This window comes from Bacillus rossius, chromosome 15 (assembly GCF_032445375.1).
Source record: "Bacillus rossius redtenbacheri isolate Brsri chromosome 15, Brsri_v3, whole genome shotgun sequence".
NCBI classification, from domain to species: domain Eukaryota; kingdom Metazoa; phylum Arthropoda; class Insecta; order Phasmatodea; family Bacillidae; genus Bacillus; species Bacillus rossius.
In genome coordinates, this window is record NC_086342.1 from 30,961,398 (window position 1) to 30,987,124 (window position 25,727).

The window sequence follows — 25,727 nt, forward strand, 5'->3', positions numbered from 1 at the left end:
AAATTAAAATTTAATTATATCAGAAAATAATACTTATGAAATGCGACAGGATTTTTTTTAAAATTCTCAATACAATTTATTATTGTATTTACAAAATACAATATTTCAGATTTATTTCAAACAATAATTGTATTCCATTAAAATGTTGTTTGAAACTTTTGTGCTCTATGGCGTGCATCTGGCAACAGAGCACGCCGAGACAAGGACAGCGCTAATAGCAGAAATCGTGCACTGGAAAGGGAAAGTAAATGCCGGTGTGAATGCACACCGCAAACTAAGGATGAGACACGCTATAAGACGGTACCGACACCTCAGACGAGCGCCGACTGTTGCCGTGGCCAGGATCTTGTGAAGGCAGTTCTCCAGTATGCCCATTGCATCATTTTTTATGGGTACTTCTGTTTTCTGTTTATTTGGCTTTTAAAAGAAAATTGTTTGCTCGTAAAATTTTTCTTCATAATGCGCCTCAATAAGTGTAACTTCAAAAAAATTGGTTGTCTGTAAAGTCGGTTTACGACCGATAGTTTAACGTGACAACGTCATAACAAAACATTGATGAAATGATTGCATATGTTTATGAATAAAATTGAATCATTTTTATTGAATTATCACTATTTTGTATGGATACAAAGAAGGAGTGAAATGAAATATAAAATTTAATTGATAAATTTACTTTTATTTGCACTCATTAATTCAAATATGTTTATTACTTTAACGAAGAGATTATTTTAACTAAAACTTTTATACATGTTTGCTATTTAACTTCTTCCAATCTGTGTTATTCTGTTAAGGATAGGACGATGATAGGAAAAGTAGGAAACGAATGGGAGTGTTTTTCAAGTTTTATGTGCCTAGAAAATGTCAAATCGATGGTTGTTCCAATCGAGTGGAAGAGAGATAGATGCGGCGCAAGCGTGCAATGAGCGTAACGGGACACAGCATAACGGAACAGTGTGTGTAACGGGACACTTTTTCGTGCGTGCAGCCGGCGTTCATCGATTTATCAGACGTTGTCACGTTAGAAATATTGCTGTGTGCTGCGTGGACCGAGAGAGTGATGCTCGATGCTCTCGGCCAAGGTCGTTGGGAAGAGGGGACAGGAAGACGGAGCTCCTGGGGAAGGAGGGGGAAAGAGGAAGTGTGTGTGTCTGCAGGTGTGTGAAGGAGTTGTGAAAGCAGGCAACCCTCGCAGTCTGGCCACCGACAAGCTTTCCAAACGTTGGCTGTCCTGAAGCGGCCATTCGGCGACGGGCTAGCGGCGCGTCAGCAGCGACAACCGAGGTGAGTCCCGCACGTGACACGCAACGCACGCAAGAGTATAGGTATGTCTCCCGCGTTGCGCTGTTGTGTGTGGGTATTATTTATGTGCATCATCTTAAATCTCGGTACACGGCATTTGTCACGAGTGATTTCGTGAATGGAACGGAAAAGTGTGACCACGGTGCTACCAACTGTGACAGATAGTGCTAACCAAAAGTTCACAAATCCAAAAGCCCAATAGCATTAACTGTGAAATGGATTTCATCAAGATGGGTAGTATTTTGATAATATTGTCGAAAATCAAGTCCAAAGCCGGGCGATTAGTTTTTTTTTAAGCTTTTAATTATATTGTTTAAAATTTCTGTCTACTAATGAAAAGTTTCAATAGTCCGGCAACGAATTCTAGTGGCGGGTGCGGAAACTACGTGTGATTCGCGTCGAGTGTAGTTGAAAACACAATTTCCCTATATTTATCACAATAGGTTCTATTTTAAAGAATTTAACTTTGAATTTCATGTCCGAGTTTCGTATAACTAGTGTTAAGAACTTTTTCTGTTGAAGAAAAACTAAATCTAAAATAAAGAAATAAATAAATAAAAATACCCAAAAAAAAAAGGACAAAAAACACACAAAATTAAGCAAACAATTGCTGTTGTCAACTAAAACTATTGTGTTCGTTTGTCTTTTCGTTTTGTCGTGTTTTTATCTCGTTTCAACTGTTGTGCTGAATTATTTTGGGTTCAATATTTTTGTGTTGTCATCATTTGTGGGGGTTTTTTCGTTCTCTTAGTAAATTTTTCTTTGTTTTCTTTGTTTGTTGACCATATTCCTGTTACGGAATATTTTGTGGTGTTCATATTCTTGTTGACAACAGCAATTGTTTGCTTAATTTTGTGTGTTTTTTGTCTTTTTTTTGGGTATTTTTATTTATTTATTTATTTTAGTTTTTCTTCAACAGAAAAAGTTCTTAGCAATGGCGTATGTCCAAAAACTTACATCAAGTCATGCACTCCCATTGCACAAATCTTTTAAAGATAACATAACTAGTGTATTTGCAACACGATAACACATGAATTTGCTCGTTACCGATGTTAGATATTGCACATCTCTGACGAGTACTGAGACACTCTCACATTTATTTTTTATTAATAGGAGAACTTACGCTTTAACATACTTAGTTTTTATGCCGTACCTCCCGCATGGGCGTAGATAACGGGGAGGGAATAAATTAAGGTCTCCGCCTTCTTTTGAACACATACGGTGTGCAGAGCATCAGTAAACAAACACGATGTCTTAAAACCGCTTAATACACCTGAACTGTGTCTGTATACGCTGAACTGTATTGTTAGAAGAGGGAAAAGGGGTAAAACGTGTCTTAAAAATATTTGTAGGCATGATACACCCGTCAAGGTTCTTGCCTTGCACATCTATTTTCATTTCTCCGCCGTATAATGTTATGGTTGTCACTTAAGCATCATACTTAGTTGCTCTGTGCACGACGAGAAGATTGCGTACAAATTCGGAGCCTTGCGCGTAAAGGCGATACCGTGCTAGAAGCACCAGCGAGAGTCGCGCTTATCATCTGCTCGCCTCACCACTGTCTAGGTGGAGGCAATCGTTACTGAGAAACATGGATGATAAACAAAATAACATGTTTTAAGGAGGTTGTTTTTAATCATCATTAATTTCCCGCTTCAAGCACGGATATAAGCCTGGTGAGATGGCTGTGTCGATAAGCAGGTCCAAAGCCGGGGTTTAGTATTTTTTCAAGACATTTTCGCTTTCATCGGAGCCGTTTCTTTATATGTATTCAAATTTCTGTCTGCAAATCGAATGTTTCGATAGGCAACGTTGCTGCTCTGGCAGCGAATTCTAGCGGAAGGTGCGGAAACTTAAGTGTGAATCACGTTCATAAATGTAGCTGAAAACATGGTTTACGTAAGTTTATCACGCTCAGCAGTATTTTAAAGAATTCTACTCTATATTTAATGTCCGAGTTTCGTATCATAAGTGTATTTGCTACATGCGATCACATGAATTTGCTCGTCATCGAGGTTACATGTTACTCATCTCTGGTGAGTGCTGAGAGACTCGCTAACATTTCTTTTTTGCATTCGTCATTTTATCTAATGCTTCGCATTATTCTACAAACTTTAGAAATAGTACCCAGGTTTATATTATTTTTTCAATAATTCCGTCGTTCACGCAAAATTACAGTCATTTGTGACGTCAACGAACGTGTCGCTTGTTAGGCCCTCCTTCAGACCACAGGGCTGGCCGGAAATAAGTAGAGTTTTTTTTAAGTCCCATTTTGAACGTCATAAACTGTACAAATTGTTTTCTTGTTCTCCCTCAAACACAATTTAAATTTCGTTACGATTTCTTTCTGCTCCCGCATAAATAAAAAGTAAAATTCGTAGAACTGTCGTTTGGTTTTATATTATTCTTCAGACTATAAATATTTTATTTGACGTCTAAAAGTCCCGATCAAGGGAATGGTTTTCAGTTAAAAGAATTTCCCACTAAGAAAATGAAACCATACAAAAGCAGTCCTTTGTTTTATATATATATATATATATATATATATATATATATATATATATATATATATATATAAAGCAATAACACGTCAAAATGGGCGTGTTGTTCAGTTCGCGGAGTTGCGCAGAGTTTGCGTTACGCCCGAGACCCAACCAAGCTTCACATCCGAACCCTTCTTCACCTTGAACCCTCTGTGAGATCAAACTATCACTCGGAATCGGCTCTTTATTACTTGGCGCGATTAAGTAAAGTTCCAAAATATCATTTCTAAACAACGAACTTCGCTCTGCATTTCAAAGAGGTTAAGACAGTAAAATTATTACGCAAACTTTATGGTAGGCATGTGTTTCTAAGTGTTATGGAATATAAAGGAAAACCAGAGGAAATTCATGACCATCGATGAACTTCAGACATTGATAAGAGCCATAAACATTCATAGATCCCGTTGGAGCAGATTTAACACATTCGCAATCAGACTGTATTGATTTGGTGATTTTACATTACTCCGAATTATAAATATAAAAGATATTTGGGGAGGGGAGCACGCATACCTTAAGGAAATAGCTGAGCTAGTTATTATGCTTCTAAAAATTCATATTTTACCAGAAATTTTATATTGATTCCTAATATAACCATTTGTAATTTTTTATAAATGATTTTATCATTTAAAAAAATGCAAATTTTTACCTTTGAATTTTTCTAATATTAATTATGCTAATACAATTTTTCATTATTGGTTGCGCCTAGCATAATAAATTGATGGTGTGTAGGACTTGATACTAGTGCTTATGTCGCACCTACAACTTTTTTTACTCATTGGTAGGGCCATGTATTTTTCGCGAGGGTACATTTTTAGACCACTTGTATGTAAAATCATTGTAGCGTGGTTGGCTAAGTTTATTTCAGGCACATGCCATACTGTCAGCACACCAATCACAGCCATCCAGTTCGGAGGCAAACGCGTGCTGAATGGCTCAGCTGAATAGGGCAATGGCTTTTCTTACAGATGGCCGCCAATTACAAGGGAATCTCACGTTCAAGATCATTATTGTATATTTACGTTTAACAGGGTTAAACTTGTAGACTTTTTGAGTGGGCGAACTACAACAGATGATTTATAATATATATATATATATAATACGTTTTGCATAATTAGCTGGCTAATTTGAATTCTTAACATATTTGTGCAGAATGGCTAAGGAAAACCAAATTAAATAAATAACTGGGAATTTTTGGTTTTAACGTAAATGCTGGTGGCTATCGTGTGATATGGTTTAGAATTTTTTTAAGAAAGAATTATTTAGTAGCCAGTAAAATCGACTTTAAACCTAACGAGATCCAGTTTTATATTCCATTTCATTCTCCTTATCCATAGCACACAGAAATTTTTTTAAATGCAACTACGCCAGCTAATTTTGCAAAAGGATTTCGATATTATATATATTATTAGAGACCTGTTAAATTCTCGGATTCATTTCGCGATAGGATAGAGTCCAAATACTTTTGACAATATTTTGCTTCAGTGATTGGGCCACAGTTTATCTGAAGGACTCTGGGCCAATGAGAATCACGATCATTCCAGTCAACAGGTGTTACGAGTCGGTAACCAATCAGCAGATGTAATTTGCACGAGTGCGTAGATTATCATGGAGTCTATCCTTTACGGATTTGAAATCGCGAATTTTACAGGTCTATATATTATTCATTTTGTGATAGTTCAAACATTCAAAAAGTCGACGAGTGTTTTAACCGTGTGCAACGTAAACGTAAAATAATGACCTGTAACGGTGTATAATCCCTAGGGGGAGGCATTTTTCGCGAAAAAACCTGAACGCCTACTAGACTGCAACAAGGTATACCCGCACCAGCGGTTTCCTTCCTTGTGATTGGCGACCGTCTGCGAGAGAAGTCGTCGCCTTGTTTCACCGAGCCACTCAGGACGCGTTTGATTCCGCACTTTCTTCATGTGATTGGTGTTGTTACAATCGACATGTATGTGAAAGAAACTCACCCAATCACAGAACACAGACGGTGCTACATTGTTTTGACTTTCAGCTGGTTTCGTAATCTTTTCGCGAAATTTGCATACCCCTAAATCTCCTTACGGTTGAACATTTTTCTGCCAGGTTGGCCAGCTTGTAGGTGAACCGCCGCGCGGAGCTGCGCAAGCGCAAATCCTGGTCGCGCTGACGCGCTTGTTCGCAGCGGACGCGAGGAGGTCGCTGCGTCTTTGTTTCGGACGAGCGACGGCCTTCGTCACGTGGCGCGGCAGTCGCGGGAGAAACCCTGCCGTCGCCAGTTACGACGCGACGTAACGAATTATGGCTCGATGACTCGTCCACAGATAGCTCATTACATTCTTGTTTTTTTTTTTTTGACCTGACAACGTCTAATAAATCGATGAACGCCGGCTGCACGCACGAAAAAAGTGTCCCGTTGCGCACTTTGTCCCGTTATGCTGTGTCCCGTTACGCTCATTGTACGCTTGCGCCGCATCTATCTCTCTTCCAACTCGATTGGAACAACCATCGATTTGACTTTTCCGAGGCGCATTAAACTTGAAACACATTCCCATTCGTTTCCTACTTTTCCTATCATCGTCCTATCCTTAACAGAATTACACAGATTGGAAGAAGTTAAATAGCAAACATGTATAAAAGTTATAGTTAAATAATCTCTTCGTTAAAGTAATAAACATATTTGAATTAATTAGTGCAAATAAAAGTAAATTTATCAATTAAATTGTAGATTTCACTCCTTCTTTGTATCCACACAAAATAGTGATAATTCAATAAAAATGATTCAATTTAATTCATAAAAGTATGCAATCATTTCATCAATGTTTTGTTATGACGTTGTAACGTTAAACTATCGTCCGTAAACCGACTTTACAGACAACCAATTTTTTTTGTAAACGGAACTGAAAAAAAAATACATTTATTATTAAATCTGTACATTTAAATGAAACCAAATGTACCGCTGGAAAAAAAAAATCGCATTAATATTTGTATTTGGATTCACGCCCTGGCATTTATTTAATTCGATGTACTGCCTACGAAGGTAGTTGTGATTTTTTTTGTCCAACAACCCTTGTTTTTTCCCCACCCCTTGCAGTTATGGTTGGTCATATAAAAAATGTATTTAGACAAAAGTTTTTGGTATACCCCTAGGAGTTATAATACGTTTAATTGGGTGTGAAATTCGTCATATTACAGGAGTTGTAGCGAATTTTTATGTTTTACAATAAAAAAAAACCTCCTCATTTCTACCCCTTTTTGTTGGATATTGCCCATTAACGAACTCAACCGGGCTTTTACACAATTTGATTTTTTGTATCAGTTTGGAAGTGATTTGTGAAAAATTGCAACAGTTGTCGTGTCCACAAAATTGTGATATATATATATATATATATATATATATATATATATATATAATTTTGAGTTTACAATGGTTTTGGGTCTATAGACAATGAAACGAAAAACTACATAAAAATTTTCCAAAAGTCGCACCATGGTAACGGCTACAATAGGTAGTATTACTTTGAAATCTACTTAATAACGTGTATTTTTCATGTAATTTCGAAACATTCTTCCATATTCCTTGACTAACAGACACATTTGTATTAATTAAAATAATATAATGTTCACCCTCAGCAATAATATCCAACATTAAAAATTTCCACTAAATTATAAACTGACACGGATGTTGACGAAAGTGTCGTAAAAATGTGACATCTATTATTCCGATTGCATTTAAACCATTTGTTAACTTTTAATCCTCATGATTCTTTACTTTAGAATGTTAAACATAAACAATTCTTGGAATTGGATATCTAGAGGCATTGTTTAAATTAGTTAATAACCATTACTGGGAATCCGGAAATGACTTTTGTCCAGTAAGGTCGTTCACATTAAACACTGTGAGACGTGTTAACCAAAGTGTGGGAAGAACAGAACTTTAGTTTGGATATGTGCCGTACAACTAAAGGTGCACATATTTAACCTTTGTAAGAAAAACAAGGTTAGTTTATCTTTCAATTCGATGTATGATTTGTTGTAAAGAGTCCAGATTAAAATTTTATAATATACCATTGAAACTGAGACATTCTTTTAATGCACATATTTATATGTCAAGTTTAGTGTAGCCTTGAGTGAAATAAATTCACGAAATAATCATGGATCTACACATCAGTGCCAATAGATATAAACCCTAAGGAACCAGCAAGATTTATGTGGTCTACCATTGCAACCGTAACTTGTTAGGTGTTGTTTCAGAAAATAACACAACGCGTTTCAAATTCGCTTTCTCTCTCCACCTCTCCTGCCCCCGCACGTTTTTTGTTTTTGTTTTTTGTGTAACGTGCTGGTGTCAGCAGTCGCACTAAGTAGCTTTGTAACAGAACACCGCATGCTCCACTTCGTCGAATACTCCCTACACAAGAAAATAATGTTCTTGTACTCTTACAAAAGACTTATTTGTAAACCAGTTGCGCAAGAAATAGTTTTTTTAATACGACAAGAAAGAGATATTATAAATATGTGTAAAACATGGCTACTTTTATTTTTACATACATTAAATACGTTTTAACGAGCTAATACTGAGTATTTCTTAGGAAAATAGGCGCATAACTGTATATTTCTATTGATGTTTCATTCAACCAGGTTTATTTAAACAATGGAAAATATAATCGAATATTCAATAATTTAAATTTATTTAGTTTTGCTTTGCTTATTAATGTGCGCAGTTAATAATGGAATACTAATCATGGAAAGGTTTACAAATTACATTAACTATTGGAAGTACTGGGACTACACGAAGCATAAAAGCGCGGGTAAGAATCCAAAACCCATTATTACTAATAGAGTTTATTTCATGTAGATACAAATTTACAAAAATCAGCAATTTTACTCGAGTATTTTTGTTCTATTTACAAAGAAATTACTTTTCGTTTCGTACGTCATTCGTGCTCTGGCTGAGTGTACGAGATTTGATGCCGCATACTGTTTTAAATTTTCACTCTACATTTTTCGAAAACTACAAGTTACGAATTTTTATAAGTAGCTTCATAAATTATTAATTTATTTATGTATTTTTAAGTTGATGGGTGACTTCGTGATCTTATAATTTCTGAATTTAATTATTTTGAATTTGAACTCACAACAGTCAATCTGCAATGTTCACAGAACTTCCAAGAACGTCTTAAGTTCACAGCTAAAAATAAGTCTTGTTAACTCCCTGCGTCTCTCCGCACTGTTTACAACAGAACACAGAAATCGTAAATCGGAATCCGACGTCATTTCTACGAAGATCGAGTTATTTGGAACTATGCCGTATATTTTTTTGTAAAGTGAACAGATATATTCATGTAAAAATACATATATTTGTAAATCTATAAATTTATATTAAAACAACTGTATCACTACAAAATAGTGTTTGCAGTAATACTGGGTTCGGATTCTTACCCGGGAATTTATGCTTCGCGTTATCCCAGTACCTCCAATAGTTAAAGCTTTCTATTATTAACTGTTTACATTAATAAGCATAACAAAACAAAAAAAAGTCCAGTTATTGAATATTCTATTATATTATCCATGGACTGAAAGTAACGTCAAATAAAATATTAAATTATACGCCAATTTTCTTAAGAAATGCTCAGTATTATCTAGAAAAAAAAACATGTTTTGTACATGAAAAAATTACCATAGCCATGTTTTTTCACAAAGATACAATAGCTTTCTTGTAGTTTTACAAACTATTTCTCGGCAAATGGTTTCAAAAATAATTTTTTTGACGTGACAACATCTAATAAATGAACGCTGGATGCACGCACGAAAAAGTGTCCCGTAACGCACATGGTCCCGTTACGATGTGTCCCGTTACGCTCATTGTACGCTTGCGCCGCATCTATCTCTCTTCCACTCGATTGGAACAACCATCGATTTGACTTTTTCGAGGCACATTAAACTTGAAACACTCCCATTCGTTTCCTACTTTTCCTATCATCGTCCTATTCTTAAAAGAATAACACAGATGGGAAGAAGTCAAATAGCAAACATGTATAAAAGTTATAGTTAAAATAATCTCTTCGTTAAAGTAATAAACATATTTGAATTAATGAGTGCAAATAAAAGTAAATTTATCAATTAAATTGTAGATTTCATTTTACTTCTCCTTTGTATCCATATAAAATAGTGATAATTCAATAAAAATGATTCAATTTTATTCATAAAAGTATGCAATCATTTCATCAATGTTTTGTTATGACGTCGCGTTAAACTATCGTCCGTAAACCGATTTTACAGACAAACAATTTTTTTTTTCTTTTCGAAAAAAATACATGCGCCTGACCGTGGTCGTGTAACGGAACAGGTTCCGTGCCGCTTCGTGCGCGTCGAGTGCTCTGAGTGGCGCTGCAGAGAGCCACGGTCAGCGGAGTGGCTTGCCGCCGCGTGGAGGTGAAATCGGAAGGAGAAGACGAGCCTGGCGTGTCGGGACGTTCACCGATGGAGAAAGCTGAGCTGGCGTCCAACCTTCCAGGCAGCTCGCGCGGATACCAGGGAAGAGTTCGTGCCATCTCAATGGCTCCGGTGCTAGCCTGGACAACTGGCAGAGGTTGGATGGGCCTCCACCGGACCACGGGTTCACTGGGTGTTTTGAGGGGTCCCAGTGTGATGTAGGCGCCAGCAGTGCTGACAAAGTCTGAGAGCTAAGGACACAGCCAACTGTCTGGTTAGCTGAGTGAGGCAGAGGGGCTAGGTGGTGACTATGCTGGGATGGGTAGCCCTGGCCTATGGTCATAGCTGAAGCTCCTACACCTTCCCGATCAAAAAGATGGTGACTCCTGAACGTAAAGCGTTTTTTGTTCTGCAATTAACAAAGAATGAATCTGTAATTTCAGTTCAACGTGTATTTCGTTTACATTTTAACTGTCGAAGTCTCTGACCATTGGATTAATAGTAATGGTTGAGACGATAGAGCTATTTTTCGCTGGCCTCCACGTTCACTTGACATATCGCCATGAGGTTGTTTTTTATTTCCTTTGGGGCTTTATAAAATATCATTTCTACGTTCCGGCGCTGCCTATGATTTGACAGAGTTGAGACACAGAACCGAAGAGGCTATTGCTTCCATTACTCCGAATGTGTTAACCATAGTGTGGGAAGAAGTGGACTTTAGGTTGGATGTGTACCGAGCTAAATGGCTCGGGATAAATTCTATCAACTGATGGGGTGGTCCCTTACAATTGTTCATGACCAACCGTGCCCTTAATTTACCATAATTTTGTTCGTTGCTTGTTGTACGTGTCTGCGTGTAATTATTCCGCTTTTACGATATGTAAAGCACTAATTAAATAGAAAGTGAAAAAAAAAGAATTATTGGCATGCATCCATTGCACCCTGTAGCACCTGTTCTACTGCATCAAAACTTCATCCAGACAAAAGTAATGCTTGCATTCTTCTAAAACTTTCATAGATAGTGAGTTGCCATAGAAACAACCAAGATTCAAAAACAGTAAAAGTGGATTAGCGATTTAAAAAAAAACATTAACATTGGCCGTGTTCATAGAATTCGACCGCCATAGTTTCGATATTAGGTATAGAATGGTCGTGTGTATTGGAAAGAGGTCGTGCGGATAGGAGAGAAATTAATGTAAGTATTACAGTTCTGTTTCGGGCGTATGGTGCATCAGCCAATGTGAGCAGAGTAGGGTGGTATTTTAGCTGCAGTTGAAAACTGTTTGAACTGATATTTCGTATGGTAGGAATAAATTATCACGACATTATATTGGTCGAGTAATTTGTTGCTTTAAAATCAATCTTAGTGATTATCTAGATGAGTGTTGCTCACTGAAATCTTTTTGATGGCCAGCTAACATTTTTGAAACTAATCTGAAGCCCCGACTAATATGAATTAATATTTAATATTTTCAAACATTTCTAAATGTCTTATTCTTTTTTTATTTGTTCAATGCCTTATTTTAACTGCATTTTGTCAATACATGATAATATTTATGGAATGAGATGTTAAAATATTTTACTGAAGTCAAAACAAAAAAAAAATTACTTCAACACAGTCACTCGCTCGACTAACTGACTCGTGTTAATAACACAGTAGGCCTACAGCGTAACCTTACACTGCCTCTCTATGGAGTATGCCCAAACCAACATCTAAATCAACAAATTTAAATTTTATATAAAAAAATACAAATTGGAATTGGTCATTTTAGTTTGTGGGATTGTGCTACCGAAATTTGTTTTGACAAATTTTTTAATGTGTAACATCTTAACTCTCTGTATACGGCATTTGGTACAAGTAATTTCGTGCATGGAACGGAAATGTGTAGCCACGGTGCTGCCATCTGTGACCGATGGCGCGAACCAAAGTTCACAAGGCCAAAAGGGAAACTTAATAGTTTTAACTGTTTAGTGAATTTTAAAAATGATGGGCAGTATTTTGATAAAATTCCTTGTAAATAATTAGGTCCAAAGCTGGGGTTTAGTAACATTTTTTTCAAGTCTCTTTCGCTCTGCAAATCGAATGATTCGATAGTCGACGTAGCTGCACCGGCAGCGAATTCTAGCGCCGGGTGCGGAAACTACGTGTGTTTCGCGTCAAGAAATGTTCTTGAAAAACCAGTTTCCGTGTATTTATCAAGGTCGGTACTATTGTAAGGAATTATACGTTTAATTTGGTGTCCGAGTTTCACATCTAAGTTTATTTGCATTAATCTGCTCGTTGCCGTGGTTAGATGTTACACATCTCCGGCGAGTACTGAATGACTCGCTCACGTTTTTTTTTTACACGCCTCGTATTGGTTGGTATTGGTGGCGACGGGTCGGCCTATGATATGCTTGCTGTACACTAAGGATCCCGTCCATACCAACATCTGAATGGCATTCACATTCCGAGCTGCCTTATAAATAATTTTTTAATAATGTGTTTTGTAAAGAAACTGTGATTTTACTTTCTTAATATAATAATTTTGACCCGTACAACATTTTAGCGTTGAGGAAACCACTTACAATTAATTTTTTTTAAATATAGGTGCAAATCAACAAATGTTACACAGTCAGGTAGGAGTACTTGTTTTGTTTTTTAAATTGCGATCGTTAAAAGATCGTTGCGTTTTGCATATGCCTGTTTAAAAATAAAGATGCATGACTTTTAAATAATGTTTAGCGCCTAGATGTAGAGGAATTGGGGGACCTCGGAAAACGTTTATACCAACATGTGTTAATTTTTGTATGACCATATTTGTTTCAATGTATCAGTTCATTCTTGAAGGCTGGCGTATTTATATCTACCCTTTAAGTAAAGCTAATTTGTGTGTATTGCATTCGATGGGCTTTTATATAAATTAATATCGCGAATTGAGGAGTCAAAGATCGTTATTAATTGGGGAAAAAACTAGGTTACCCAACTTTATTTTAGACCATCAACGAACACCCCCTTCAGTCTGAGAATCGTTAGTGACCGAGTTTAGGTTAAAAAAAGGGGGGGGGGGGGGGTTGTCTGTAAAGACGGTTTACGGACGATAATTTTACGTGATAACGTCATAAGAAAACATTGATGAAAAATTGCATACTTTTTAATTTTAAATTATTATTTACCGTTTTTACAAATTTAATTTAAATAATTTGTTTAAATATAAACACGAAAAATTAGTTAAAAAGCCCGCCTTAACCTGTTTGATATTATAGATTTTATCGCACGGTGGTTGGCCGGTTCTTGCACGCTCGGCTCAGGTGGAAAGTGACAATTTTTCGTGCGTGCAGCCGGCGTTCATCGATTTATAAGACGTTATCACGTGTGCCGTTTATCATAAATTTTCGGGCACGAGTTATGAATTTTTAATTTAATTTTTAATTTTTAAAGAAGGAAACCCAAAAATAAAATTGCATTTTTAATTTCATTTAATTTTGATTCCATTACTGTACTCTCCGACGTAATCTTGCGCAACCCAGTGCATCTGCCCTTGTTCGCAGGCCCAATTAGATACTTTTGCTGACGATTGGTTATCGCAGCATCTCGGCCGCAGTTTGCATCACGTTTAATTCCTGTAACAGTATGACTTTCCATGCTAGCGAACGCTACCCCAAGCCCACCGCCAGCAACTTTCATTTATCAGAGGCAAGCATAGGTAAGCTGTTTGGCAGCACGTCTAGGAGCATATTACAGTCCGCGGCGACGCCTCGGGACTGTCCACACGACGCTTTTCACAGACGACATAGCAAGTTTTGACCCCCCCCCCCCCCCCACCCCGTTCCTTCTTCTCCACCCTGTGGCTTCTTGGGAACTTCAACCCGGAGCATCGACTTCCAGTGAACCCGCGCAGGGTACATGGTGTCTCCAAGGACATACGCCCTTGTCCTACAGAGCCCTCAGCGAGCCCTAGCGGCGGCAAAAATCCCTAACCTTGTTCTGTCCGCTGGTTGCGAGTGCGCCCAGTGCACTCTAGCGGACATTTCTGTGACCCTCCAGCCAGTTTCTTCTCTTGGCCGCCAGAGCGCACTACTCATCCCTTCCATAAGAGACAGCTTGTCATAATCGACTTTGGAAGCAGTCGCGGTGCGATTGCGACCTTAGTCCGCCCACGACCCTGGTGAGCATGCGGAGCGCGCTTTTGCAGTCTGCTTCGCCCCTTCAGGCATCTTCGGATACCTTCGGGCCATCACCAGTCCCAGTCCCCCCCCCCCCCTGTTTGAATGGGCGCTGTCACTTTCTTCAATTAGGCACGCCGACGCCATTTTTGGACATTCGGCAGGCAGCATCTGGACAGTATGGACCACGCGTCGCTATTCGCGAGAGTCTGCCACGATATTGTTTGCAAGACTCGGCACTACGACATGTAGTCTCGAATGTCAAGGCTTAGATGCCTTATTTTTTTCTTATTTTTAATATTGGCTGCCCGTACTAGTTTTTTTTAATCTAAATTTTTTTTATCTTTTCTCGTCATGGCTACCACGGACTTCCGCACCGGGATTTGCCAACACAACTACTGAAGCCAGCCAACGTGACTTCACCCTGCTGTTTTGGGCGGGGTGCAAGTATTAGAATGGAACTTCACTGCCAAAATTAGCAGTCCGTGATTGGGCTCATGGAGTCACAAGATTTCTCCCCACACCGTTCGACATACAAGTTTCTTCATAAATCGAATTCTTCTGGACTTTAATCTTACAGAAACCTCCGGTGCCAGGACTGCCAGTTTTCAGGACATAGGATTTGGTTAAATTCATTTCAAAAGCAAATTAAAAACAAAATGTAATTATATTTCTTTTGAGCCTGCGAGCTCGCATAAAACCAGGGTCAATTTTAAGAGATATGGTGTTTTTTCCTTTTATATGTATTTTGTTGCCCCTTTTGTTTGTAGTTAATGTATTTCAATACATGTGTACTTAAAGATAAAGATAAAAGAAAAGAAAAAGCTAAGTAAATAATTTTAGTAAAAGGGTAGTTATATAAATCAAACCAGCATTCTTGTTATTTAATTATTACTCATCCTCGATCCACATAGCCTCCTAGAGTGTCTAGTAGGTTATAAGTAAATTCCTTTGTACGATGTCTGGGCATTTCTGTGATAATAATTGTTTTTTTTTTTTTGTTTGTGGGCTGACGCTTCCAAGGCATTATTTTTTTTACTTATTCATTTATTGAGTGTTTATCTGAAGCCCAGCGTACGTTACACACGTCAAAAGAATTAAGGAGTGATGTTGAGCCTGTGTTGGCCCGTGCAGTTCCCGAGTCGGCGCGCGCCGGGCCATGAGCTGGCAGGTGTTGGCGAGCCCGGAGCTTCTGGTGCTGGCCGCAGCGGCGCTGACGGCGGTGCTGCTGGTGCTCGCGAGCGCGCTCAAGCTGTACGCCTCCGTGGGCAAGGGGAAGTGCACCAGCTCCGCCGACATGCGCGGCAAGGTGGTGGTCGTCACCGGCGCCAACTCAGGTCAGTCCACTTCTTCAGCCGCGTTCAGCGATCTTTGGTAGGGGCAAAACTTATGGGTTCGGGTCACCGACATGCTAGTGACATTTTGCGCCAGACTGGCGACGCGCAGCGCAGCAGCCTGTGTACATTGTTTTTAATAGCCCTTGAAAACCGATACACACATTCTGCTCCATCCTGTTTCACGTGTACAAGAACACCCTGATCAGGGATAGCACACTGAGGCCAACTGGCTGGGACAAGCTGTAGGAGCTCCTTCGGGCGGGCGACTGACCTGAGTTGTAACATATTCCTTGTGTTATTCACTTTTGCTTCTTTAGCGTTAGGTGCTGACTGGCAGCGGAGTGAGTGGTCACTAAATCCAGCCCTGGATACACGAGTCCAAGTGCCCAACCCCCGCATGGTAGACCCTTTTCTACTCTGTCCAACTCTTCATCCAGACCATCCTCTGTCTCCTGTATTCTCCTACACTTAATGCATGCAAATTTGCACCCCGCATGTCAGTGCCCAGGGTTTTCCCTGTGTCTATGCAGGTTTCACCTGGGCCCAACCAACCTATCTCTAGTTATAGTCTAGATTTATGAGTGAGGGGAGTTAATCACGGCGTCAATCGCTGCCATGGCTGGCCAATCCCCTCCTAGTATATGATGCATGCAACCCTCTCCCTGCATGGTTAATTCCAGCATGACTAGGCGTATAAGCTTCGGCCTGAGACGCACCTACGTCCCTCCCCTAACTTGGACCCCTCCCAAATACACTTAGTTTTAGTTAGGTTAGGAAAAAAAACTATAAGGCAGTCACGGGGATTGTCGACAGAAGTGAAAACTTAAAATTTTTGTTTTTAAATGTGTAATATGTCATCGTTTCTAGTTAAAATGTATGTAAGAAAATTATTTTGGTATTATATCACTAGCATGTATATGACGCGAACTAACAAGATTTTACCCATCCAAAAAAGAGTCCAACACGCACGTGATACAGTCGAGTATAGACAATGTATTAGTGTATATATGCGTATACATGTACACAGGCCGCTGCGCGTCGCCAGTCTGGCGCAACGTGTCACTAGCATGTCAGTGACGGGAACCCATAAGTTTTGCAACTACATACTAAAAATCGCTCAATGTGGTTCAAATAGTTTTCACTTCAAAAGTTTCCAACATGACAACATAACCTAAAGCGTTGACGGTAACGAAACGTCCATTCTCCTCGGAAAAAAAATTCAAAATTTTATTTTAAATATGAGTATTTATACTGATTCCAATAATATATATAATTTATGTTAATAATAATATCAAACGTAACACATTAATTTTTTTACGAACAGTTAAATTCCGTCGTCTAGTTATAAGATAATATTAAGCCACAGCAAATGTAAAATTTAAAAATTTAACAAAAAAAAAGTCGATTCTTAGCAATATGTAATTTTTTTTCGTGTGCGTCAGGTATTGGCAAGGAAACTGCTCTGGAACTAGCGAAGAGAGGTGCGAAGGTGATAATGGCGTGCAGGAACATGGAGACCGCTGAGAAGGCAAGAGGTGAGTCCCAACACAGCTGAGACGTCACAGCCGAGAAACATGCCTTGAGTGGAAGAGACAACTTTTAAGGTTCACACCTTCACATACATCTAACTCCCTCGGATAACTGATCCCGACCAGGCATAAATCCGATTAGGATATTGGATGGTCTTTTTATATGCCCGACACCGGTGCCGGTCATGGGTTCCGAGAACCGGGTAATAGATACGCCATTTCCAGTAGCGGCATGGTAATGACATTTGAGCGGCTGCATCGAGAGGTTGGGGGATACCCATCCCAACTTCGGCGCCACCGAGCATCTGCCATCCCGTCGTGTACCCCGAGTCCCCCCACTGCGGTTACAGGCAGTACCGACACGGACCCATGCCTATCACATCCCTGGGACCCCTCGGTCACCCAGTTGCTCGTGATCCAGCCGTGCTGTGCAGGCTAGTAGCTCACCACTTCCACTCGTCAACGGAGCGGGGACTCCTCAGAGTGTGCTCCGAGCTTGGGAGCTACCACTGCCACCACGAGTCCATCTCCAATCCTCATCCAGGGCCATTAGAGGAAACCTCAGCAGGGAACTGTCACGGTAAGGGATCATTTTCCGTGGCACCCTTCATATTCAGGTAGAGTGCTGTCCCGGACAGCCTCTTCGGCGGATGACCAACCCCCCGACGAGACCAGGGAAGTCCTTGGACATATTATTTCGGATAGTCCCCCGCCCGAAGGTTGCAGCCTTTCCAGGGCCCCGGTTGACCAGGCCAGGAGAGTCGGAGGGAGGAAAGAGACAGTGCGACGGTGTTTGAACAATATCACCAATCATTGCCAATGTGTTTTAACAGTCGCACAGACATTCGATTATCCCTATGAGGGTAGTCACACTGGAAAAATTATATAGTCCAAATGTAACTTAATGTTTGTGTGATACATTGAAATTCAGAAGTACAATTCTATCTTGTTTGTCCCCCATTTTAAGGGTTCAAAATACATACAACACAACAATTAATTTAAATTATCTTTAAACATTTTCATTACTGGTTATATGAACTCATATTTTTATCAACCTAACTGATGGGATCATGTGAGCTCTAATGTATATATGTATATATATATACATATATATATATACACACACACATATATATATATACACACACTTCCCTGAAATTTTATGTGATATCCTCAATACATCTTCCATTTCAACCACAACATTTACCAAACATTAGATAATAAATATTCAGACATGTTTTCTACTGTTGAATTTAGTAATTTTTATGTTAATCATTCCTTTAATAAGCATTTTTTTTTTGTAAAATATATAATCGATTTAATTTTCGGCAAGAGATTGTGTAACTTAGACAGACATGTTAGACAACGAAACTAATGTCATGTAAAGGTATCTACAGTCAATTTTTATCGAACATTTTAGGTTTTCTTGGCTGAGATTACCGTCGCGCGGTTATGCGCAAAGGCACGAGAGGTGGTTTGAGCGCTAATCGTGCAGAAAAACGTCTTGGCTGGGCACAGTCTTTCGCCCGAAACACGGTCTTTAGTAATAACACAGTATTAAGCCAAAGTTAAAAATTTAGCGTACTTCACTTAAAACTAATCCTGCGCTTCACTTAAAATTAATACCGCGCTTGTGTAAATGATTATTGCAATTTACGATTGTAACCAGTTTTATTGAACTATGTGAAGTTTAAAAGTTTTGTATAACACTGGTTATGTTGATTGTGTAACGAAATCTTGCGTCACACCTATAGCGACTTAGAGTAGATTGAAGGCTGTCACGGGCATTGTCTAGTAATCCATATTGGTTTTCGAGGATGAGCCTTGTTGAAGTGATAGGACGGTAGCAACGTATCGCTCTGAAATACGGCAGGCCTAGTAGGGAGAGCATGCCATCTTCAACTCGTTTCTGTGGTGCGCACGATCATTATTATGGTACTTCATAGTACCATAATTATATGTTATTTAAATGATTCTAGCAACGGGTAATTTTTATTTAATACAGTTTTTTTTAATACTCAATAATGCAGTTTTGCACTGCTTATCACAGAAAAAACTAAAGGATGTAAAATATGAAATAAAATTGAAAACAAAAATCCTTAGAGGAAAAACCTACTTCAGCTGATGAACAGATAGACTCATTAATGAATCTAAACAAGCATAATATACAACACAATGACGACAGAACAGACGAACACATTCAAACATCAAATATCAGACGGCATAAGAAATTTGATTGAATATGTCCATCTGTGCTGTTGTCGTTGGGTTGTTCTTATACCTGTTTAGGTTCAGTGTTGGGTCCAACTGTTCGATATCAGCTGATTTAAGCTTGTTCTCTGTATGTTTTTACTTTTATTTTTTATTTTGCATTCTTGAAATTTTCATGAGAAACAGTGCTAAACTGCTATGTCGTATGTCCAGAAATTTTTATTAAAGCATATTTGTGGTATGCAAGGGGCAAAATTATGATACACCGAAAATCAACTCTAAAGAGGCTTGCCGCAAGCAGAGCGACTAGTACAACTACCATTTCGACGCTGTTCGACCTCGGAAGTCATGATAGTCCATAGAGCAGCGTTTCTCAAAGTGTGCGCTAGGATGCACTGATGCACCCTGTTAGATTTCCGAATGCACCCTGTGATAGTCCAGAGAAATGTGTTCTACGATTTCATTACACATAACCCATTCTTGTTGTTAGCACGTCATTATGATATGTTGTTTTAACTACCGTACAGGTTTTGCTCCAACAGTGATTTAGTTCAATAAATAAGCCTGATTTTACTTAAGGTATATTTCACTTAAAAATTCATCGCCCAAAAAATATTTCTGTAATAATTGACCTAATTGTTATATTATTACATATTTCTCTGAAATTTTTATATGGTGTAACTACAATTATTTGTAGGATTTTAAATGTACCCCGACTTCCAAACTTTTGGGGACAAGTGCTATGGAGGAGCGATTCTCATTTTTTTTTCCGGCACGGGAACCCTGTGATCGCTTTTTTTTTTTTGCGGAACCCCAACTCATCAACAAAGAAAGTTATTTGACAATGATTGTGACGTTCGCCCTGACTCGCGGAACCCCTGTGATCCCAGAGTTCCGCGGAGCACCTGTTGGGGACTGCTGCGCTGGTCTGGAGGCTTGACGGCCCGCTGGCAAGGTCGCGTGCGCCGGGAACCACACATTACTTAGAAACACACAATTTATAACAGTCTTTACTTAGAAACCTCGGAAAAAATCCACGTAACTTAGAACTGTCATAAGTTAGAACGATCATAATTAAAAACACATAACATAGAAACACACAACTTAGAACTGTCAAAACTTAGAAACACGCAACGCAGGACCCCATAACTTAAATAACTTAGAAACACGCAACGCAGAACCACATAACTTAGAAAGTCATAATATAGAACTATCACAATTTAGAAACACAAAACTTATAACAAGCATAAAAGAGAAGATTATATCTTGTGTGTTCATAAGTTGTGTGTTTCTAAGTTGTGACAGCAGGTGGTGTGGGCCGAGCCCTGAGCCACGGGCCCTTGTTGTCCGCCAGAGGAGATCGCGAGGACCTCGGGCAACCAGCAGGTGGTCGTCAGGCAGCTGGACCTCAGCTCGATGCAGTCCGTGCGGGGGTTCGCCGAGGCGCTGCGCAGGAGCGAGCAGCGGCTGGACGTGCTGGTGCACAACGCCGGCTACGCCAACACCTTCAGCAAGCAGGTGACGGGCGAGGGTCTGGAGGTCACCATGGCCACCAACCAGCACGGCCCGTTCCTGCTCACCCACCTGCTCATTGGTGAGTCTTTCTTCGGCGGTGCTGGCTGGAAGCTGGGGTGGGTGGTGGACGAGGCAGGTCACGTGTATCGCGAGGTCCAAGCTCCCAACTCCCATACACAACCCAGCAGGATAGTGGTCGTGCACAATGTTCCACTCCAGTTCAGTATAACACATTAGTGATGACGTGTTCTGCTGTCTCCACACCTGCAGAACAGCTCGGCGCCCAGCAGGATAGTGGTCGTGCACAATGTTCCACTCCAGTTCAGTGGAACACATTAGAGCCAACGTGTTAAGCTGTCTCCAGACCTGCTGAAGAGCTCGGCGCCCAGCAGGATAGTGGTCGTGCACAATGTTCCACTCCAGTTCAGTGGAACACATTAGAGCCAACGTGTTCTGCTGTCTCCAGACCTGCTGAAGAGCTGGCGCCCAGCAGGATAGTGGTCGTGCACAATGTTCCACTCTAGTTCAGTAGAACACATTAGTGACGATGTGTTCTGCTGTCTCCAGACCTGCTGAAGAGCTGGTGCCCACCACGATAGTGGTCGTGCACGAAGTTCCACTCCAGTTCGATGGAACATGTTAGTGATGACATGTTCTGCTGTCTCCAGACCTGCTGAAGAGTTCGGCGCCCAGCAGGATAGTGGTCGTGCACAATGTTCCACTCCAATTCAGTAGAACACATTAGAGCCAACGTGTTAAGCTGTCTCCAGACCTGCTGAAGAGCTCGGCGCCCAGCAGGATAGTGGTCGAGCACAATCTTCCACTCCAGTTCGATGGAACATGTTAGTGATGACATGTTCTGCTGTCTCCAGACCTGCTGAAGAGCTCGGCGCCCAGCAGGATAGTGGTCGTGCACAATGTTCCACTCCAATTCAGTAGAACACATTAGAGCCAACGTGTTAAGCTGTCTCCAGACCTGCTGAAGAGCTCGGCGCCCAGCAGGATAGTGGTCGAGCACAATCTTCCACTCCAGTTCGATGGAACATGTTAGTGATGACATGTTCTGCTGTCTCCAGACCTGCTGAAGAGCTGGTGCCCAGCAGGATAGTGGTCGTGCACGAAGTTCCACTCCAGTTCGATGGAACATGTTAGTGATGACATGTTCTGCTGTCTCCAGACCTGCTGAAGAGCTCGGCGCCCAGCAGGATAGTGGTCGTGCACAATGTTCCACTCCAATTCAGTAGAACACATTAGAGCCAACGTGTTAAGCTGTCTCCAGACCTGCTGAAGAGCTCGGCGCCCAGCAGGATAGTGGTCGAGCACAATCTTCCACTCCAGTTCGATGGAACATGTTAGTGATGACATGTTCTGCTGTCTCCAGACCTGCTGAAGAGCTCGGCGCCCAGCAGGATAGTGGTCGTGCACAATGTTCCACTCCAGTTCGATGGAACATGTTAGTGATGACATGTTCTGCTGTCTCCAGACCTGTTGAAGAGCTCGGCGCTTAGCAGGATAGTGGTCGTGCACGATGTTGCACTCCAGTTCAGTTGAACATATTAGTGATGACATGTTCTGCTGTCTCCAGACCTGCTGAAGAGCTCGGCGCTCAGCAGGTTAGTGGTCGTGTACAATGTTCCACTCCAGTTCAGTGGAACACATTAGATCCAACGTGTTCTGCTGTCTCCAGACCTGCTGAAGAGCTGGCGCCCAGCAGGATAGTGGTCGTGCACAATGTTCCACTCCAGTTCGATGGAACATGTTAGTGATGACATGTTCTGCTGTCTCCAGACCTGCTGAAAAGCTCGCCGCCCAGCAGGATAGTGGTCGTGCACAATGTTCCACTCCAGTTCAGTAGAACACATTAGTGACGATGTGTTCTGCTGTCTCCAGACCTGCTGAAGAGCTCTGTGCCCAGCAGGATAGTGGTCGTGCACAATGTTCCACTCCAGTTCGATGGAACATGTTAGTGATGACATGTTGTGCCGTCTCCAGACCTGCTGAAGAGCTCGGCGCCCACCACGATAGTGGTCGTGCACGAAGTTCCACTCCAGTTCGATGGAACACTTTAGAGAGGACATGTTCTGCTGTCTCCAGACCTGCTGAAGAGCTCGGCGCCCAGCAGGATAGTGGTCGTGCACAATGTTCCACTCCAGTTCATTGGAACGTGTTAGTGATGACATGTTCTGCTGTCTCCAGACCTGCTGAAGAGCTCGGCGCCCAGCAGGATAGTGGTCGTGCACAATGTTCCACTCCAGTTCATTGGAACGTGTTAGTGATGACATGTTCTGCTGTCTCCAGACCTGCTGAAGAGCTCGGCGCCCAGCAGGATAGTGGTCGTGCACAATGTTCCACTCCAGTTCATTGGAACGTGTTAGTGATGACATGTTCTGCTGTCTCCAGACCTGCTGAAGAGCTCGGCGCCCAGCAGGATAGTGGTGGTGGCCTCGGAGTTGTACCGGCTGGCGGGCCTCGACGTGGCCAACTTGAACCCGGTGCGCGGGCTGCCGGCCTACCTCTACTACGTCTCCAAGCACGCCAACATCGTGTTCGCCCTCGAGCTCGCCCGTCGCCTCCAGAACACCGGTGAGCAGACACAGGGAACAAAAAAGGTGTGAATCGCTCAAATTGGAATACCTCTCATACAACCGGTAGCATCCACTCTTGGTTCACAAGAGACCCTTAACCAACAAAGTATCGAATAACTGGCCACCCAGTTGAGACCTCTATAACCTCAGCCATGGGCGTAAAGCCCACCTCTACCCCACAGATTAAGAAACCCGTCTCTTAACGCTTGCAAAATCGAGACCGTGAAAACGGGATTGTCAAACGTAAATCTAAAACTGTATTCCATGGAAAAAAAATTCTATACAATAGTATATTATATAATAGTATGTTCGGGGACAATGTATTTATCATGGGACTGTGGCTTAGTCGGTTACTCAGTTCTCAGTTGTGGCTGGCCAATCTTGAGGAATAGGCCATGTTCGGACACGTGTTGAAAACTGTTATCCATTGAAATATATTTCCTTTTTTCATCTAAAATTAGCAACAAATAAACTGATTTCACAGAACATAAAGGACTAGAAAAAGAAATATTTAAAGCACAATTGGCAGTTTTTGACAAAGTCTTATGTTTCATGGTGGCTTTTCACAGATATCTTGTGGAATACATCAGTTGTAGGAGAATAAAATGAACAAAATCAATGACATAAAAAAAATATCCTGAAATTTAGGGTGGCACCGAGCCTTAAACAGTTTGTGGGAGTTCCACATAGCCTTGTATCAGGAGAGAATGATTATAAGGTTCAACTCGACTTTTACACCCAGAGCATTTTCGCCTCTAGGCTAGTAAGATCCGACCTACAGAACTTACTATTCTTCAGTAAACGTTTCTTGTTAGTAATTTTTTTTATCATTTTGATGTATTACATTATTTTACAATCACATTGACTGTTTTAACTTGTTTAGTTCTTTTGTTAGGAGCATTGTAACACTTCCATTGGGAATTACCTATTGGTTAAATTAAAATGATGATTCTTACAGGCGTGACAGTGAACTGCCTTCACCCAGGAATGATCGACTCGTCGATTTGGAGGAATGTACCATTTCCGCTCAACTTACCGGTGAAAGCTATCGCCAAGGGCTTCTTTAAGGTACAGTTTTATTAATGACACACTATCGTACGGTAAAAATAATTGTGAATAAACCGTCGGTACAGGTAAGTATTGAAAATTTAATTTGATATAGGTATCTTAATTCAGTAATATTGTTCATATAAGAGCCCAAATCGCCAATACTACTCTTAGAGAACTCATTAAGTTTTGAGTCAAAATAAACCAGTCAATACTTCACTTGTGTACAAAAGTTATGCTTCATTTGATACATTTGTGAACTTCCTATATGCAGTTTTTCACGTACTAATTTTGCATTAAAAAATATAGGATTAAATCATTTAATTATTGTATTTTCGTGGTAACAAAACTGAATCACATTTCCTTCTCTTTCAGAACGACATTTTTGTAACTCCGTTAACTTTCTTGAAATTTAGGGTCATGCATTTTTTAATTCAGGGAAAAAAGCCTATTATTCAACTATATGAACGGAACATGTAGGTACTAGGACCATTTTCCGTATTTTGTTTGTAGAATTTCCTGTGGTCACGAGCGCTAAGACGTTCACGTACAAATTTTGTTTTCAACTAAATTTCTTGACGCCGCTAGAATTCGTTGCTGAAGCAGCTAAGTCGACTCGAATAATTCGATTTGCGTAGAGAAATTTTAAACTATAATATAATAAAACGGCTCCAATAAAAGCGAAAGGACGTGAAAAAAATACTAAACCCCGGTTTTGGACTTGATTTTCGGCAAGAAATTATATTTTAAATATTGCCCATTTTTTTTAATATTCACTGAACAGTTACATATTACTATACAGTTTAACTTTGTCTTCGTGAACTTTGGTTCGCGCCAATCGTGACAGATGGCAGCGCCGTGTTTACACATTTCCGTTCCTTGACTTCCGTTCCATTTTCACGAAATCACTCCCACCAAATATTGTATACTGAGAGCTAATATGTTACACATCAAAAAAATTCTATTCAACCTTGACACGCTTTTATCCCACTGAAGAAGCTCACAGCGCAAAACAGGATAAAAGAAACTTCCTGCTGGAAACTGAAAATATTTTCCGATATGTCCAGAAGTACATTAGCCTCAACTCGTAGATCAATCGTC

The 25,727-nt window shown here is 40.3% G+C and overlaps 1 protein-coding gene across 2 annotated transcripts in view; it reads left to right on the forward strand.

Annotated features, from left to right (window-relative positions):
• The first annotated feature begins 318 nt into the window (after positions 1-318).
• LOC134539715 (retinol dehydrogenase 14-like) overlaps positions 319-25,727 on the forward strand; it is a 30,329-nt gene continuing 4,920 nt past the window's right edge. Inside the window, exons 1-7 of one of the 2 annotated variants that reach the window (XM_063381951.1) lie at positions 319-392; positions 1,155-1,281; positions 15,537-15,739; positions 17,182-17,274; positions 20,834-21,073; positions 23,395-23,577; positions 24,538-24,647. In XM_063381951.1, coding sequence (XP_063238021.1) covers positions 15,562-15,739; positions 17,182-17,274; positions 20,834-21,073; positions 23,395-23,577; positions 24,538-24,647 — 804 coding nt within the window. In that variant the 5' untranslated portion in view covers positions 319-392; positions 1,155-1,281; positions 15,537-15,561. Of the gene's footprint in view, positions 393-1,154; positions 1,323-15,536; positions 15,740-17,181; positions 17,275-20,833; positions 21,074-23,394; positions 23,578-24,537; positions 24,648-25,727 lie in introns of those variants that run through there. The other variant, XM_063381950.1, reaches the window with a different exon arrangement.